This window comes from Oculina patagonica, chromosome 10 (assembly GCF_052425735.1).
Source record: "Oculina patagonica isolate OP01 chromosome 10, crgOcupat, whole genome shotgun sequence".
NCBI lineage: Eukaryota > Metazoa > Cnidaria > Anthozoa > Scleractinia > Oculinidae > Oculina > Oculina patagonica.
Window position 1 is genome coordinate 4171564 of NC_135767.1, and position 14707 is coordinate 4186270.

At 38.7% G+C, this 14707-nt stretch overlaps 1 protein-coding gene across 1 annotated transcript; it reads right to left on the minus strand.

Moving 5' to 3' along the window:
* Positions 1-8535: 8535 nt before the first annotated feature.
* Positions 8536-13894, minus strand: LOC144667409 (uncharacterized). Its single transcript, XM_078528805.1, has 5 exons — positions 13500-13894; positions 12394-12700; positions 11157-11428; positions 9209-9301; positions 8536-8944 (listed from the first exon to the last, which is right to left on the minus strand). The coding sequence occupies exons 1-5, from the start codon at positions 13719-13721 to the stop codon at positions 8696-8698; spliced, it is 1143 nt and encodes a 380-aa protein (XP_078384931.1). The 5' UTR covers positions 13722-13894; the 3' UTR covers positions 8536-8695.
* Positions 13895-14707: the final 813 nt, after the last annotated feature.

Genomic DNA, 14707 nt, shown 5'->3' on the forward strand with positions numbered 1-14707 from the left:
TGCCAAAAACAGGTGCTTTCTGGCCTCGCTTCAGGCAATCCTTGATGGAAACCCCGCAAAGGACCGCATATACCTTTCTAGACATATTGCTTTGATAACATCAATGGCACTGTCGAATCACTTTCATCTGATCTGAAGCGCTAAAGAAACGCGAACGCGCCAAGTTTGTATAAACAGTTGAAGCCCACATGTGCGTGAGATAACAGGCATGTTTCCCTCTCACCTTTATACACAGTGTAACTTTTGAGGTCACCCTGAAAATGATACTGTTTCATATGTGAGCTAATGTACAACTTATGTTCCATCCGAGCACGCAAGTCTTGTCTCGTGTCAAAATCAAACTATAATAGTTTCACTTATTTTAAATGGTTGGTATTTAAATAGCGAAATCACCCCATTAGTAATAATATGCATTTTTAAGACTTCCCGAGGCGTGACTGCTTAATATCATTTCAGGCAGTGAATATTGGAACATTAAATATTACATCTGCTAGAAGTTATTCTGAGCTCGCAAACTAACATCGCACAACTGATAAAAAGGCGTATTTTAACCCGTAAACACCCAAGACAACAACATCTAGCATCAACTACCAGTTTCTCCCCACATTGTTAATACAATACCAAGTAGACTTGTGATGAGAAGTACTAAATTTGTCAACTTTGGGCCGGGTCACTATCTCACTATCTTCAATGATGTACCGCGAAATTTTCAGTAATAAAATCAAAAAGAAATATTTTTTAGTCAAAAATGAAACTGACTTTCTCGAGTTTGAGACCAAACCTTTTTCAAGACCAAATAATTAATTAGGATGCGAAAACACAAAGTTCAGACAATTCGAGAAAGCTAATGTAAACAAAATTGAAAAAATAGAATGTGGGTTATTTTGGAAAAACGGAAGTATTTGACTAGCCTTTTCGAAAACAATTAAAATTAGACTTCCCTAGGAAGCAGGTACTCATCCCACTTATAGTCGAACTGGCTGCTTACTAATTACAATTTTGTCCCGCATAATTAGAACTAGAAAAACGTGTTTCGCAGAAACGTGCGAGGGTAGGATGGGGTACATTTTTAAGCGTAAAGATAGAGTTTTCTTTTGAAGAAGGCTAAACATAATTTAGTTGAGCGCGAGTTGAATAAAATATTTACGTGATTGAACCTATATCAAACACTTAGAAGAACGCAAATAACTCGTTTAAAATACTGGCTTTTTTGGCATCTTCCCGAAAACTAGCGTATGTACCTACTTCTAAGTGAACTTGACTTTAAGACAAAATTACTGAATCATTATGACGGTCATTTCTGAGAAAATAAATTTCGTTATAGGCGGCGTTTTGGGAGCGGCAAGCCCATAACACTGACGTAACGATCTGTCTTATCGTTCATTATAACTGCCGCTTATGACGTCAAAAAATGAATTTAGCTTTTCTCGTGACTTTAACATTTTTGGGTCAAATGAAACGTAAATGAAAACTAATTGCTGTTTAATAATTAAAGTTTATTTGTACTGACGTAAATTTCTTGAGTACGAACGTAAGTTGTTTGTACTGAGTTAAAGCTCAGTTTTGCGCGCGAAAAATTGTATGAATGAACGGCTACGGCAATAAGTTATTTTTAGGTGCGCCATTTCGTTCATGGTCTGTCCCCTTAGAATTGTACGCTCTATGTGCGGAAACAGTTACACGTATATATATATATTCAAACTTTCGCAGACTCAAGTCTTCCAAGTTTGTTTTTCTAATTGATTTAGGCGCACAAGCTAGTTAAATTGACGCCCGTGGGTTTGTAAAATTGTGTGTTGGCCGTAATACAGATACAAATTTTAAAAGAAATTAATTCACAACTTTATCTGAAAGTGAAGACCAGTGAAGTAGCGAATGATGATGAAACAAAAGAATTGCTTCAACTTAACCTTTTCCCACTTAACTTGTTCAAGAATTTGCGTCTTTACACGAGATTCTTCTAACAAGCGCTTCGCTTACTATGACAAAAACTGTTATAAATCAAAGAACTTTACACAAACTTTGGTACTTACCTTAGAAATGTATATATACTTCTAAGAAGCCAAGAAAGTGTTGAATTTCGATTCTGTACGTGAGTAAACCAGACAAGTATTGCAAAGTTACAAGTGCAGCGATGTTAAGTGCAAAATTCGAACCAATCACAGGCAAGTATTTTGAGACGACATTGTTTTGTTTGTACAATAGCGGGAGCTGAGCACTGCTTTTCCTGAATGGAGTCCTGAATGCATGGTTAATGTTCCAGCTCTGGTATCACGTGACTAGTGTACCTCGTTTTCGCGATTTTGTCGCTCGCACGCGAGACCTAAAGCCTGAGCCTGCTTTTGCTGACTTGAAGTCATTTGATGAAAGCAAAAACCGCACCATTAGTATGGTTAACAGACTCAATAAGTCCAAGCGGAATGTTAATGAAAGGACACTCAAATAGCTTGTAAAATCCCTTCTCGAGTTCTTGAATTGCAATTTCCTGCGCGCTTAACTGAGCAGAAAAAAACCGCAGAATTGCGTGATCACTTATTATATTTCCTTCCTTTTCGATAAAAATCTTGTATACGCGTAGGCGGCCAGACGAAAACATCGGCTAATTTGAATCGTGCATTTCTTTGGCGTGAAAAAAGAAAGAAGAGAAAACAAGTTGGAAAGAAGCACACGACCAAAATTACGGCTGATTAATAGCTTTAATATGTAATTAATAGAGGACAATCTACGTCCTACTTCTAACAAGAATATCATAATAATCAATATCAACGCGCATTAACAAGAAGAAACAGCTGAAGAGCTGAATAAAGAGTTGAGTTTTGAACTGGATCGATTGCTGAATTCTCGGAACTGACTTTTAAGGAAAGATATGGAAAACGAAAAGAAGAATCTATATTTTGATATTTTCAGTTTGCCACTCAAAAGGATTGTCAGAACACTACCTTGTGTAAGTCACCTGCTACAGTCAATGGTTACCATAGCAACAGTACCCTCTTAGTTTGTCTACAGCCACTGATCCATAGCATCATGTGACTGATGCCGGTTTTTTGTCTATATAGGTCATAATTTATGACGAAAACTCTCATTTATTGACGTCACGATATGACGAACTTCCGTTGAGAGATGATTTGACAAAAATTTCCACGAACTTTGTAACTATATATGAAATAATGTTTCTTTGCTGTTATTGTAATCATTGCTTAGTTGTAGAGTTTTAAATTGAGTTTTTTATGTGCCAGGTTTATGTTGAAAAGTATGGACGAGGGGGGGGGCGGGCGGCGGGGACGAGGCAGACAAACGGCGAGGAGGGAGTGACAGCGAATACCAGTAATGATTTTGGTAAAAGCGCGGAAACGTTATAACTCTTAAAGTTTTTACTTAAGTATTTTACTTAATCATTTTACGAAGTGTTTTTGAATGGTGTAAAGTACTAGATTTACACCTTTATTGCAATAACGTTGTCATTGAAAAAATAAAGAATAAAAAAGGTAAATAGGAATTAATTAGCGTAGTTTCATAACTGGTAGCATTTACAGAAAACTCAAGAGTTTTTATCTGCACACTTTGAGTCCACTTCTTTATGCTGTAACAAGATAAATTGATCTATTCGTATTTTGAGGCATTTTGAGGCCATTCGTACGAATTTGACTTTTTCCTTTTTCCTTTCTTTTTATGTCGACTTTATTGTATTTAGGTGTATCTTCAAGAATAGAAATTTGCAATTAACTTAATGAAAGGCAGAGAAACACCAATAAGCTAAAATTATAAATCAGTATAAACAAAAAAGGAACAAAGATGGGAGTTACGATTGAGGAAAATTGAGACGGAACAGGAACAGTCTTCAAAACGTTAATTAACTCGTTGGTCTTAATATATAGACATATAAATAGTGCTTTGCCGGCACTGGCTCCAATATCTGTTTATAATCAAGAGGAAAGTGCGGAAATCATGTTCACGATGCTAACAGGCGGGTATTAAGATAGATACAACATGGAAACTTCGAGAATTATTAAAATCAGCTCTTGCGACATGAATCTAAAAAAAAACACTTTGTTTTGAACCTTTTATACAAATTTGGAACATTTCAAACAATGATACGAGCACCGACGAGATGATTGAAATAGTGTTAGATGAAATGCAGTGGAGACGTCAAGTTCTGAAATTCGCGTTCACTGCTAAGGGTCTGCTAAAGCAATTGTTGTAGAGATAAGAAAAATAGATATTGAAATGTCTTTGAGAAGACAAGATACGTGGTTTTCTCCGTAGCTACGATATTTAACGTATTTTGTCTGGATTGCTTGTTTTAAAAGAACACGAGGAACGGTCGATCTTTTCCACATCTTTATTATGATGCACAACGTAGGCAATTTGGCTTCGGCCGGATGGTTTATTCCGATTGTGTTTTTCAGTGTCGGAATTTTAGTTTGAAAAATAGTGAACTGCAGATTTGAGTTTTTAGTCTTGCTGAATAAAGTAAAAGATCGGCTTTTTTTTAGATAGAAACTAAATTACAGATGCCGGTTGTTTTTTCAGTTTGGAAAGGGTTACAGACTTTCCTTTTTCGCCAGGGACGGAGTCAGTATTATTTTGTCAGGGAAGTATGCGGCGATCCCATACATATTTTGAACTAGCGTCTGGAACTTACAAATTTGTGACGTCATTATCAACTCTTCGCAATCAGTGATTTACCAGATTTAAAAATATCATTACTAGAAGGTTCTGACTAAATAAAACTTTGTGATAATATATGGCAAGATCATTAGCAAGAAAAGGAAAACGTGTTTGTTCCTTCCTTTCCATATATCCTTCCTCTGGATCAAAATAAAACAAAGTATTTGCCATACCCCCACATGTCTCCTGTTCCTCTAAATAATCTTTCGGCTTAATACCCATGTTTTCTGTTACACATACATTCCAGATTCCCCTACGATTTTGGCGGCCCCCAATCGCATTGTTCCCTGGTCACCCCTGTTCCAGCTCTTTAAGACTTTAGACGAGGCTAGAACTAGAACAGATTTGGTTTGATTCAAAATGATTTTCTGGCCGTGTTAGGAGCCAATAAATATGTTGCCCCTTCGGTCCCGCCGCAACGTCTCGAAAATTAGAAAAATAGGCATTTTTCGAGCCGCTGTCAAAAATTTCATTCGCATCAAACACCGACAATTTTTATATCAATTTGTTCATAAACATTTCAAGTTTTCTTAGAAAGTAGCAAGTTTCCCCTCGATTAATCTGGAAATGCGAAATCAAGGATATAATGACCACTACTAATCGGCATCGAACAAGGGTTGAAAAATGACCTAGATTTAGAAGCAAATATTTCAATTTCGGGACCTAGCTGACGACTCTACTCGTTTCGGCTAAAATATGCAAAATCCCATGTACTTTTTCAGTATTTCAAAAGTTATGAGCGTTTGGATCAGCACATGTGCGCGTAATAACGACGATATACTGAGCGGAAATTTCATTATTACCCGCACATGTGCTAATGCAAACGGTCATAACATTTGAAATACTGAAAACGTACATGGGATTTTGCATATCTTAACCGATAAAGGACTACACTTTTCGGCTATGTAGAGTAGAGTTATCACCTAGATCCCGAAACTGAAATATTTGCTTGTAAAGTAAGGTCGTTTTTCAGCCTTCGTTCGATGCCGGTCAGTAGTGGTCATTATATCCTTGATTTCGCATTTCCAGGTAAATCGAGGGAAAACTTACTACTTTCTTAGAAAACTAAAAAATGTTTATGAACAAATTGATATAAAAATTGTCCGTGTTCGATGCGAATGAAATATTTTAAAGCGGCTCGAAAAATGCCAATTTTTCCAATTTTCGAGACGTTGCGGCGGGCCCGAAGGGGCAATATATTTAATGGCTCCTAACGCGGCCAGAAAATCATTTTGAATCAAACCAAATCTGTTTTAGTTCTAGCCTTGGTAAAGTCTTTTAGTTGCCAGAGTTTCAGGCAAAATTATTTTTTGACGCGAATTTGAGTGGGTGTTTTTCAGAAAATTCCTATTTCCATGGAGTTTCTCACCCCTCCACCTTTGTCTTCGATTCGACTTCCTCGATTGCTATGTTTAGATAACTGTTCCGGCCGGAATCCAATCCCTTTTTCTTGTACAACTCCCCGTTTTTTTTTTTTCATTTATGCGTAATTGCAGGAAATTACTTTTTCGAACCTTACCCTGTCTTGAACCTCGGATCTCTTGCTCAGAAGCGGTCTTTCTCATCCACTTATCAACGTCAGCTGTTGAAAACTTAACACGTCCCAACTCTTTTTTGCTATCTTATCTTATTGGACCCAGGCTCAACTCGGCCGAATGTCCAAAGGTATTTCCTAATGATTCAAAAATGACTTTTCTTAAACAAAGAAACGTCGTTTTTTTTTTAAAACCACTTTTTACAAAACCACTAACTAGCCTATTGTTATTACTGTAGCCTGCTTGCCGACCACAAAGTTCCTGCTTCGATTTTTGTCGCAGGAAGGATGTCCAGGCTTTGAATAAAAGAGGCTTCTTAACATCAACACAGGCAGTGGTTTAAATAAAAATTCACTGCACGTAGAGCAGTTTTCAATTGAGTGTGTAAAACCAAAACCAAAGAAGCATAAAAGGAAAGAAAAAAAAAAAAGGGGGGGGGGGAATATCAAGGAAGAAATAAACTGAACAAAGAACAAGATAACAAAGCCCTTTCAGAGAAAGGAAGCAGCGGAGACCGAAGGTTACCTATATTTTAGTATTGTTTTCAAGCATCGTCATCATTCTTACAGCTTTCAATCTAAAACTTCTCTTTAAACAAATATGAGAGAACATTTAAGCAATCTTTGTTAAATCAAGATTAGGGGCTTCGTTAATTTCTTGAGGTGCCTTCATGTCGAGCCAAGTGGCCCTTACAGCTGGAGCTTATCCCGGTTTCCGTAGCATTAAGCGACTAGTAGTATTTCTACTCTCCCCTGGATGGGATACTTGTCCATCACAGGGTTACCCGGCAGCGTTTTCTTTTGCCGCTACCCATTTATACACATGGGCGAAGAAGAGTAGGCACTGTGAAAGGTAAACGTAAAGTGTCTTACTAAAGACGCAATGTGCCCGGCTAGGGCTCGAACCCAGACCAATCTACCACCATTAGGCTACTTTTGTTGCCTCAGCGCTGTTTTTACAAAGTAAAAAAAAATTGAAGTTGTAGCCACACGAGGAGCTGCTCCCTTTTGGTATACAAAGAATTTACCATCATCAGATATCTTTCGCGACAAAGAGTTGATACCGAAGTCAGAGAATCGAAGATAATGCGCAAAACACTCAGCAAAAACTTATTTTACTCAAAAGAAAAAAATATCATTCGACTGTTCGTACCACTGTAAATTTGACAAAAGGCTCTTGTACCCTGAAAATGGCTGAAAGAAACATAGATACCGCCTTAACGAAGCTGAATATTTATAACAACCGTTACCAAAGTCAATCTAGCAAGGCAATTTCAAATCTTGGAGCCTGTGGCCATACCGATAGAACTACACTGAACTGGGTATGAATGGTAAGGCTGTGGCGCTACGCTCGACTTTCGCGCCAAAGGTGAGTTCACCGCAGGCTGCCAAGCCAGTTGTATAAATTCAAAGATGGCGGCTGGTGGTGGGCGATTTGAAAACGCAGTTGTTGTTGCAAATTTTAAAGAACTGCTGCAATTCGAGACATTCAAAGCGCTACTAGGAATTCAGATAAATGACTTGTAAGACTTTTGGAGCAAATTTACGCGCAAGAAATAATTTTGACGGTATTTACAAGCCGCAAAGAAAGGTCACATCAGCTAGCCATGTGGGCAAACGGAGAGTTGAGCGACTGGTCGATTTTACTTTTCTTTTACAGCCCTTTGCTTCTCATTGCAGGTGAATTCAGTATCAAAGCAACAAAGGTACGTCGTAAATTTGATTTTCGAAGTTTCTTTTGTTCATTTTTGTGGCTGTTGTAAATTATGTCTGTGCAGTAGGTAGCGACAAAATACCTTTTTGTTTGAAAAGTAGGCAAACGCGCCCGTTGTGCGAAATACAGAGTTTGTATGGGAATTTCAGAGATTTCGATGTCAAATAATTTTCACAAAATTGAATGTGTCCAAATGTTTTTGTAGAAAAGGGCTAAAATAACATTAAAACTACTTAGAAGTTACTGATAGCACTACGAATCAAATATAAACTTGAGCAAAGTTTGTCTGCATTTGACTCGAACCTTTTATATTTGGGTTACATCTGATTGATTCTGTGACTTTGGCGGACTAGAAAAGTAAGCCTCCTCGAATTCTACTACACATGGGCTCAGCTTTAACATGGAATTATGCACACTTCATTAAAGTCGTGACAGTAAATTCGATAAAAGGTTCCTTTTAAATACCGTTAAAACAATAAGGAGGCGGAGGGTTAACTTTATTTCCACTTAATGTAAGAATTTATAAATTATTTTATACAATGTACCATGTTTTCATAAGAATTTTAAGAATTTAAAAACTCACAATATATGAATTTTACTTTAAATCATTTTGATTATTTGACATATTTCTTTGACACTTTAATTACATAGAAATATACCTAGCCATACGGCTAGTTTATAGATATCCCATGGCTAGTTAACAGATATCTTTATAAATAAAACTGTAAATTTTTAACTGTACACTGTACAAAAAGGCTCCCATCCCGATTGCCACACCCTCATGCTCCTTCTTCAAGCTCTTCTTGAGAATCCAGATTTTTGTTGGCAGCAAACTTGAAGTATGCCTTTAATGAAAGGTGGTCTGATGGGAAAAACTCATTTGGCAGACCAGTGTATGGTGTGATCACTGCTGGGGTGACTGTTTCCAATGCTGCCGTAGCCTCCAGGTTTATGGAGTCGAACCAGATGTAGTCCAGGGTCCACACATGTCCTGGTCCTTCATGATTAGTACATTGAGGCTCAGCTCCCTAAAATGTAACAATATTATTCCATGAGCATGCGTTGGATATGAGATTGTAGAAAAGCTAATCAGGTGCGTAGCGCCAAGTTGGTTATAACTGGGTGGCCTATGGTGATAGCCCTGATGCTTGCATGCATCGTACATGCTTTTTATAGCTGTTGCAACAAGCTGCTTCTTGCTTGCTGCCACCTATACTGTAGTTTTTTAAAATGATTTTTGTTGTGAAATATTAATACATACAGTAAGCAATTTTAATCCATATATCACTCACCAGAATGCTTTTGTAAGCACTTTGCAGGTTCCCAAGTGGATTACAGATTTCTGCCTTGGTCCTATCTAAAAGTGATGCCTGATCTGGTAACAGCTGTATGGTAAAAACAAAGTGCAAATGAAAGATTAACTAGTATCTTGTTTTTCAGTGACTTTTATCCTTTGGGAGGAGCAGTAGCTTAATGGTGGGGGGGGACAGGGGGGTCTGAACCTCCCGCCTCCCGTACCTTTTACTCCCGCTTCCCGTACCCTTTACTCCCGCCTCCTGCCCCTTTCCGTAGCTTTTCTCTCCTGTTTGTTCCATGTCTATTGCGAAATATAATGAAATGTTACGAAATTTCACTCGTTTTCTCCCGGTTCCCGCCACCTTAAGAATCCCGCTTCCCGGCCTCTCTCCTCCCGCTTCCCACCCCTTTTCTCCCGGGCTCCCGCCCCCTGCCCCCCTCCACTTAATGGTTAGTGGGCTGGACTCTGCATCAAATGCTTTTATGCCCCCTCCCCCCTGGTGCGGGGGGACACTCAGTATATTTTTGGGTAGGGGAGTACTTGTGTCGCTGGGACTCTAAAACACTTACCCTATTCCAGACCATCTTCAGCTGATTTTGTAACCCTATACTAGACTAGATCTATAGACACCGAAAATACCTACCCTTTCCCAGACTTGTTTCTTTTTAGAACTGTATCATTATTAGTGTTTTTAGTAGAAAACCATTCGTTAACAACGTTGCCACTAGGGAGGCCTCCTTCTCTTCCAATTTTTTTAATTCTTCATACCACTGATTAGTTACTAGGCAAATTATACCCTATTCTAGACCAAAGTCTCTGATTTCTATACCCTATTCCAGACTGAACTGCTTGAAAACCATACCCTTCACAGTGGCACATACTTATATAGCTCATATAAGAAAGTGTTCCCCCCCTCCACACACACACTAGCTGGGGCCACTGTGTTGTGTTCTTGAGCACGATACTCAGCTCTCACAGTGCCTCTCTCAGGCATGGGGTTGATCATGAAATAGGTACTAGCAAATTATGAATTGCTTGGGGTACCCTGTGTTGGACCAGCATATCCAATCCAGGGGGAGCAGAAGTACCCTTAGTTACTTTGTGCTATGGAAAGTCCAGGGATAAATGCTGCCTGATGGGCCACTAAAGCTTGGATGCAGATTTAAGCTTAATCTTGTTTTTAAACGTCTGTACTGTGTACATGTACGTTGATACAGTGAAACCTCGATTTAACGAAGTGCCAAGGGACTGGGAAAATTTGTTCGTTATATCGAGGGTTCGTTATATCGAAAACCTCGATATAACGAATTTGTGGAAAAACAACCAAATGTTCGTTATATCGAGGTATAGTTACATGTAATAATTGTTTTCATGCAGTTATGTTGCACTAGCCAGCATTTACTGATCAGCACGACTTTCCAAATAACATTTGTGTTTTTATATCTAATATCAACAAAAAAATTTTATCCTTGTTGGTCTGTTCTACATCCATCTTTTGTCACGTGTTTACTTTAATTCGTTATATCCAGGTGCATTTCATGTTTGGGCTCCAAATTGTGTTCGTTATAACGAGGATTTCGTTATATCGAGGTTCTGTTCCATACAATGTACAGTAACTTTGGCCGGGCTGAAGAATATCGTTTGTTATACCGAGGACTTTGTTATATATAGGTTCGTTAAATCGAGGTTCCACTGTATTAATTCATGATGCCATATTGTGTACAAGGAAATAGATTGAAACATCTTTAAACATACATGTACATTAAAACATGGCAATGCTGGTCATAACTGGTATGCATACTCTAGTAGCTCAGATGCAACATATTAACCTGAAACAATCATAAAGACATGAAATTTTCAGGGAGGAGGGGAGCTAATAGGTGGTGAAGAGTGGTGGAGTACTTCATAGTAGTATTGCATCAAAGATTTGTAAAAACAAGTACCTGCGAAGGTGCCTCAATGTCAGGACTCCATGTAATGTAATCAACACCATAGAGTCTGCTCAATTCTTTATCAGTCAGTTTCCCATCCTTTAGAAGCTTATAAGCAGGGAACTGAGGTTCAATATTGAAGTCTCCACAGAGAATATGAGCCACTTGTTCACCTTGTGACTCAAGTGATTTAACCATGTTACCAAGTGCATTGGTGACCATTGTTATTTGGCAAACTTGCGAGACAGTCTTGAGCAGCTTTTCCCATTGTATATGTGTTGTACCTTGAAAAACACAGAAATAACAGGATTAAAAGTAGTTAGTTGCTGTTAGCACTAATATTGCCTTTAAAGTTTTTCCAAGGTTTTTTTTATCTTTTTATACATGCTATTGTAGTTTTATGCTTTTATTTTGAAAACATCTATGTGGTTCCCTCTCTAAAAATAATTTAAATTTACATGTACTATTATTTATCATAAGAAGGGTACATAGAAGAGGGAAAATTGATCATGAGTGATCATTTAATCTCTAATGTTAAGAGAATCATGGTCCTTAAATTGACACACATGAATGTTGCTTTCATGACATCTTGTGAGGGGATTCCTTCCATATGATAAGGAGACATTGAAAATGTGTCTCTGGCCGCACACCTTGAAAACACTTAATTTGCAACATCCTTTAAGAAAGGGTGGCCAAAATACCCCCCATAAGGAAACAGTGCACTGTGGTTCCAGATACTTAAACATAATTTCAACATCATGTAAGAGGACACTCCTCCCAGCACCCTAAGGTGGCACTGTCTCATGGTCTCACTCAAACACCACATTTAAAACCTTCCTTGCTCCTTCCTTCCTTGTATGTGAAGTGGAAGTTAAAACGCAGCCTCTACCCCTCCACAAACTTTTTATAACATCAGTTATGCTACATTAACATTATTTTTGTTTATGTAACATTACATAAACATGTATGTGGCTGTCATGTTTGTGGGCAAAAAAATCAATTCTTGCACGCATTGCATGCCTATGTTTATTATTTCCTGTACACACTTAATCAACACTACATCTCCACTTGAGTAAACTAAGGAGACAACTCAAGTTGGGGAAGTGGGGGGGGGGGGGGGGGGTTTTACTGTATTTAGGAAGTGTGGAGCAAAATCAGTAAGCAAACTATAGTTCTTGAGAAGATTCATACATATTTTTATCATGTCCATGTACACCACTGTACGGTAATTCTTTAAAACCATTCTTACCAACTACTAGAAGGTTATTGCTAATCTTGTGCCTCAGTGCAGCCAGAAGTACAACCTGTTTATCCTTGGGAAGTACAGTCTGCTTAAAAGTGCATGCCACCAGATCATTCAAATGGACAGTTTTCGTTTCTTCAAGGTGAAACTTGGCCTGCTTGAAAAACACTGCCACACCCTCAGGGGTCCCCATACACTTCTGTGCAAAAAGCCCTTCATATCGTAGCTCCGACAGCTCCTCTTTTAGGATCTCTGAGAAGTAGGGTGTGTCGACCTCTTGTAGACAGATGATATCACTGTCAAGCCACTGTAGCTGAAAACACGAATGAATAAATGAAATAGTAAATAAATAAATAATAATTAAGAAAAAGAAAACATTTTCATGTTTTTATCAAGTTATAGAAACAGAAGTTGAAGATTAGGAAATGAGCAATAATAATGCTTTTTTGAGTTCTCCTAATAAACTTTCACAAGTGTTTCTCAATCTGTAACTGGCTAGAAGCACAAAGGAAATACTTTCCATTTCTCAAAAAAAAACTGAGAGGAAAAGGAAATAAAATCACTTGTTTGCTCTCAGTGATTAACAAAATGTAGATTCTCCTTGCACAATTGTTATTTCAACAGCTTGTGCTAGTTCTTTGTTTCTATGAGTTATAGAAATGTGGCTACTACGGCTTTTAATCACTTCAAATTAAAACTGCATTCAGACTCAATGTGGCTACCTTGAAAAGACACTGTGTATTTGGCACAAGACATAACTTGTTGTACCATATACTAAACACACATAGTCCATTCTACCATATTTCAGGGTAAAATGCGTGGTTGTGTACAGAAAGGGTGCAGCGAAATTGGGTTGTTTGTACTCATGCATCATTGGTTTAGTAATGACCGATGAAGTGTGCTCAAATGTTTGCACAGGACTTGTAAACAAATGTGTTCTCACTGGTGCCTGCCCTGTTTAAGGAATAAACTTTTCAGCGCTGGATCCAGATCTGATCAAATAAAGGGGGTGGGAGAAGAGTGCAAGTAAAGATAAAACTCTTTTTGGAGGGGGTGGGGAAGGGGCAACTTGGGGTAGTGGGGGAGGGCTGGATCCATCACTGTTTGTGTACCTCTGCCATGAAAAGTTTATGCCGATGTGAGCTTTTCCCTTGCGCTCTGAGCAAGTAGGCATTTGGGCAATAGCTGTAGCAGTCTCTTTTCATTTGGGTCTGCTGTATACAGTAGTCAGCGAGGATGTTATAGGTGACAACGGAAAATTCGTGTTGTCCTGTCTTCGCTTCTACAACCCGCTTCAAAGCTCTCCTGGCAAAAGGGGCTTCTGACTGATTCATGGCAGCTTTGAAAGTTTATGAGTTGTAGAGTAGAATGGATTGTCAAACTGAAACAAAGTACCAAGTTGAGTACCAAGCAGAGCCAAAACATTAATTCTCCTTACTTATCGTCACACTTTCTTTCAATGAGTTAGTTTTGAGAATTTGGTAGAACATCAGGTTGACAAGTTTCTTTACTTGTCAAATATCTGTCTACCCTGGGTGCCAGAGGTTTTTCTTGCGCGGTTTCCAGTGTCGGTCATGTCTCTATTGTGACCCGTGCGAAAAACCTCTGGAACAGAGCGCTATTCCTTTGATACCGCCGAGGCAATGAAAAGCCTGTTTATGTCAGTTTAGTCCAGAATCTGGACTAGAAAGCTGATTGGCTTCTTATGGCCTCCCATGGGTCTTCTAATCTAACCAACGCTGTGATTGGTGAATAAATATAGCGAACTCTGCGTAGAAGATGCCTGTGAAATGAAATGTTTTGTAGTGAAGTGCCGCCGAAATGGGGTATTCCAAGGATTTGGAGATTGATGGAGGTTCGCAAACGTTCCACAATGTTTTTTCTCGCGCCACTCGTGGTGACGGCCTTTGGCCGCCAAAGAGTAACCCACCACACGCGAGAAAAATCCTCTGGTACCCAGGGTAATATCTGTCTGACAAAGTGTAGATTCCATAAATTATCCATACTTCCCCCACCGAAGGTATTTTTCCTAAGACCCCCCCCCCGCAACCCCTCTGGCAATTCCTATTAAGCTTATACATTTCCTTAAAGTTTTTGGCCTTTGAGACCCTCCCACCCCCATGGACATTTGCTGGAACCACACAATTGTATTTAATTTCATGCTATAAGGAGACAAAAGCTCTGCTTGCGGGGTCGCTTACTTCATGCTGTTATTGCATGTCAAGGTCTCAATCAATCTGCATAAATGATTTTTCAGGAAATATCCATGCTCACCCTTAGAGTCACTGAAAGTTGCAAATGTGAGGGAAGTATAAAAACG

Bases quoted from the DNA above. Each gene is read 5' to 3' on its own strand.
- LOC144667409 (XM_078528805.1), bottom strand. From the start codon at position 13,721: ATGAATCAGTCAGAAGCCCCTTTTGCCAGGAGAGCTTTGAAGCGGGTT. The intron at 11,429-12,393 runs GTAAGAATGGTT...GTGTTTTTCAAG, and splicing joins CAATAACCTTCTAGTAGTTG to GTACAACACATATACAATGG. The intron at 8,945-9,208 runs GTGAGTGATATA...GTTACATTTTAG, and splicing joins GTGCTTACAAAAGCATTCTG to GGAGCTGAGCCTCAATGTAC.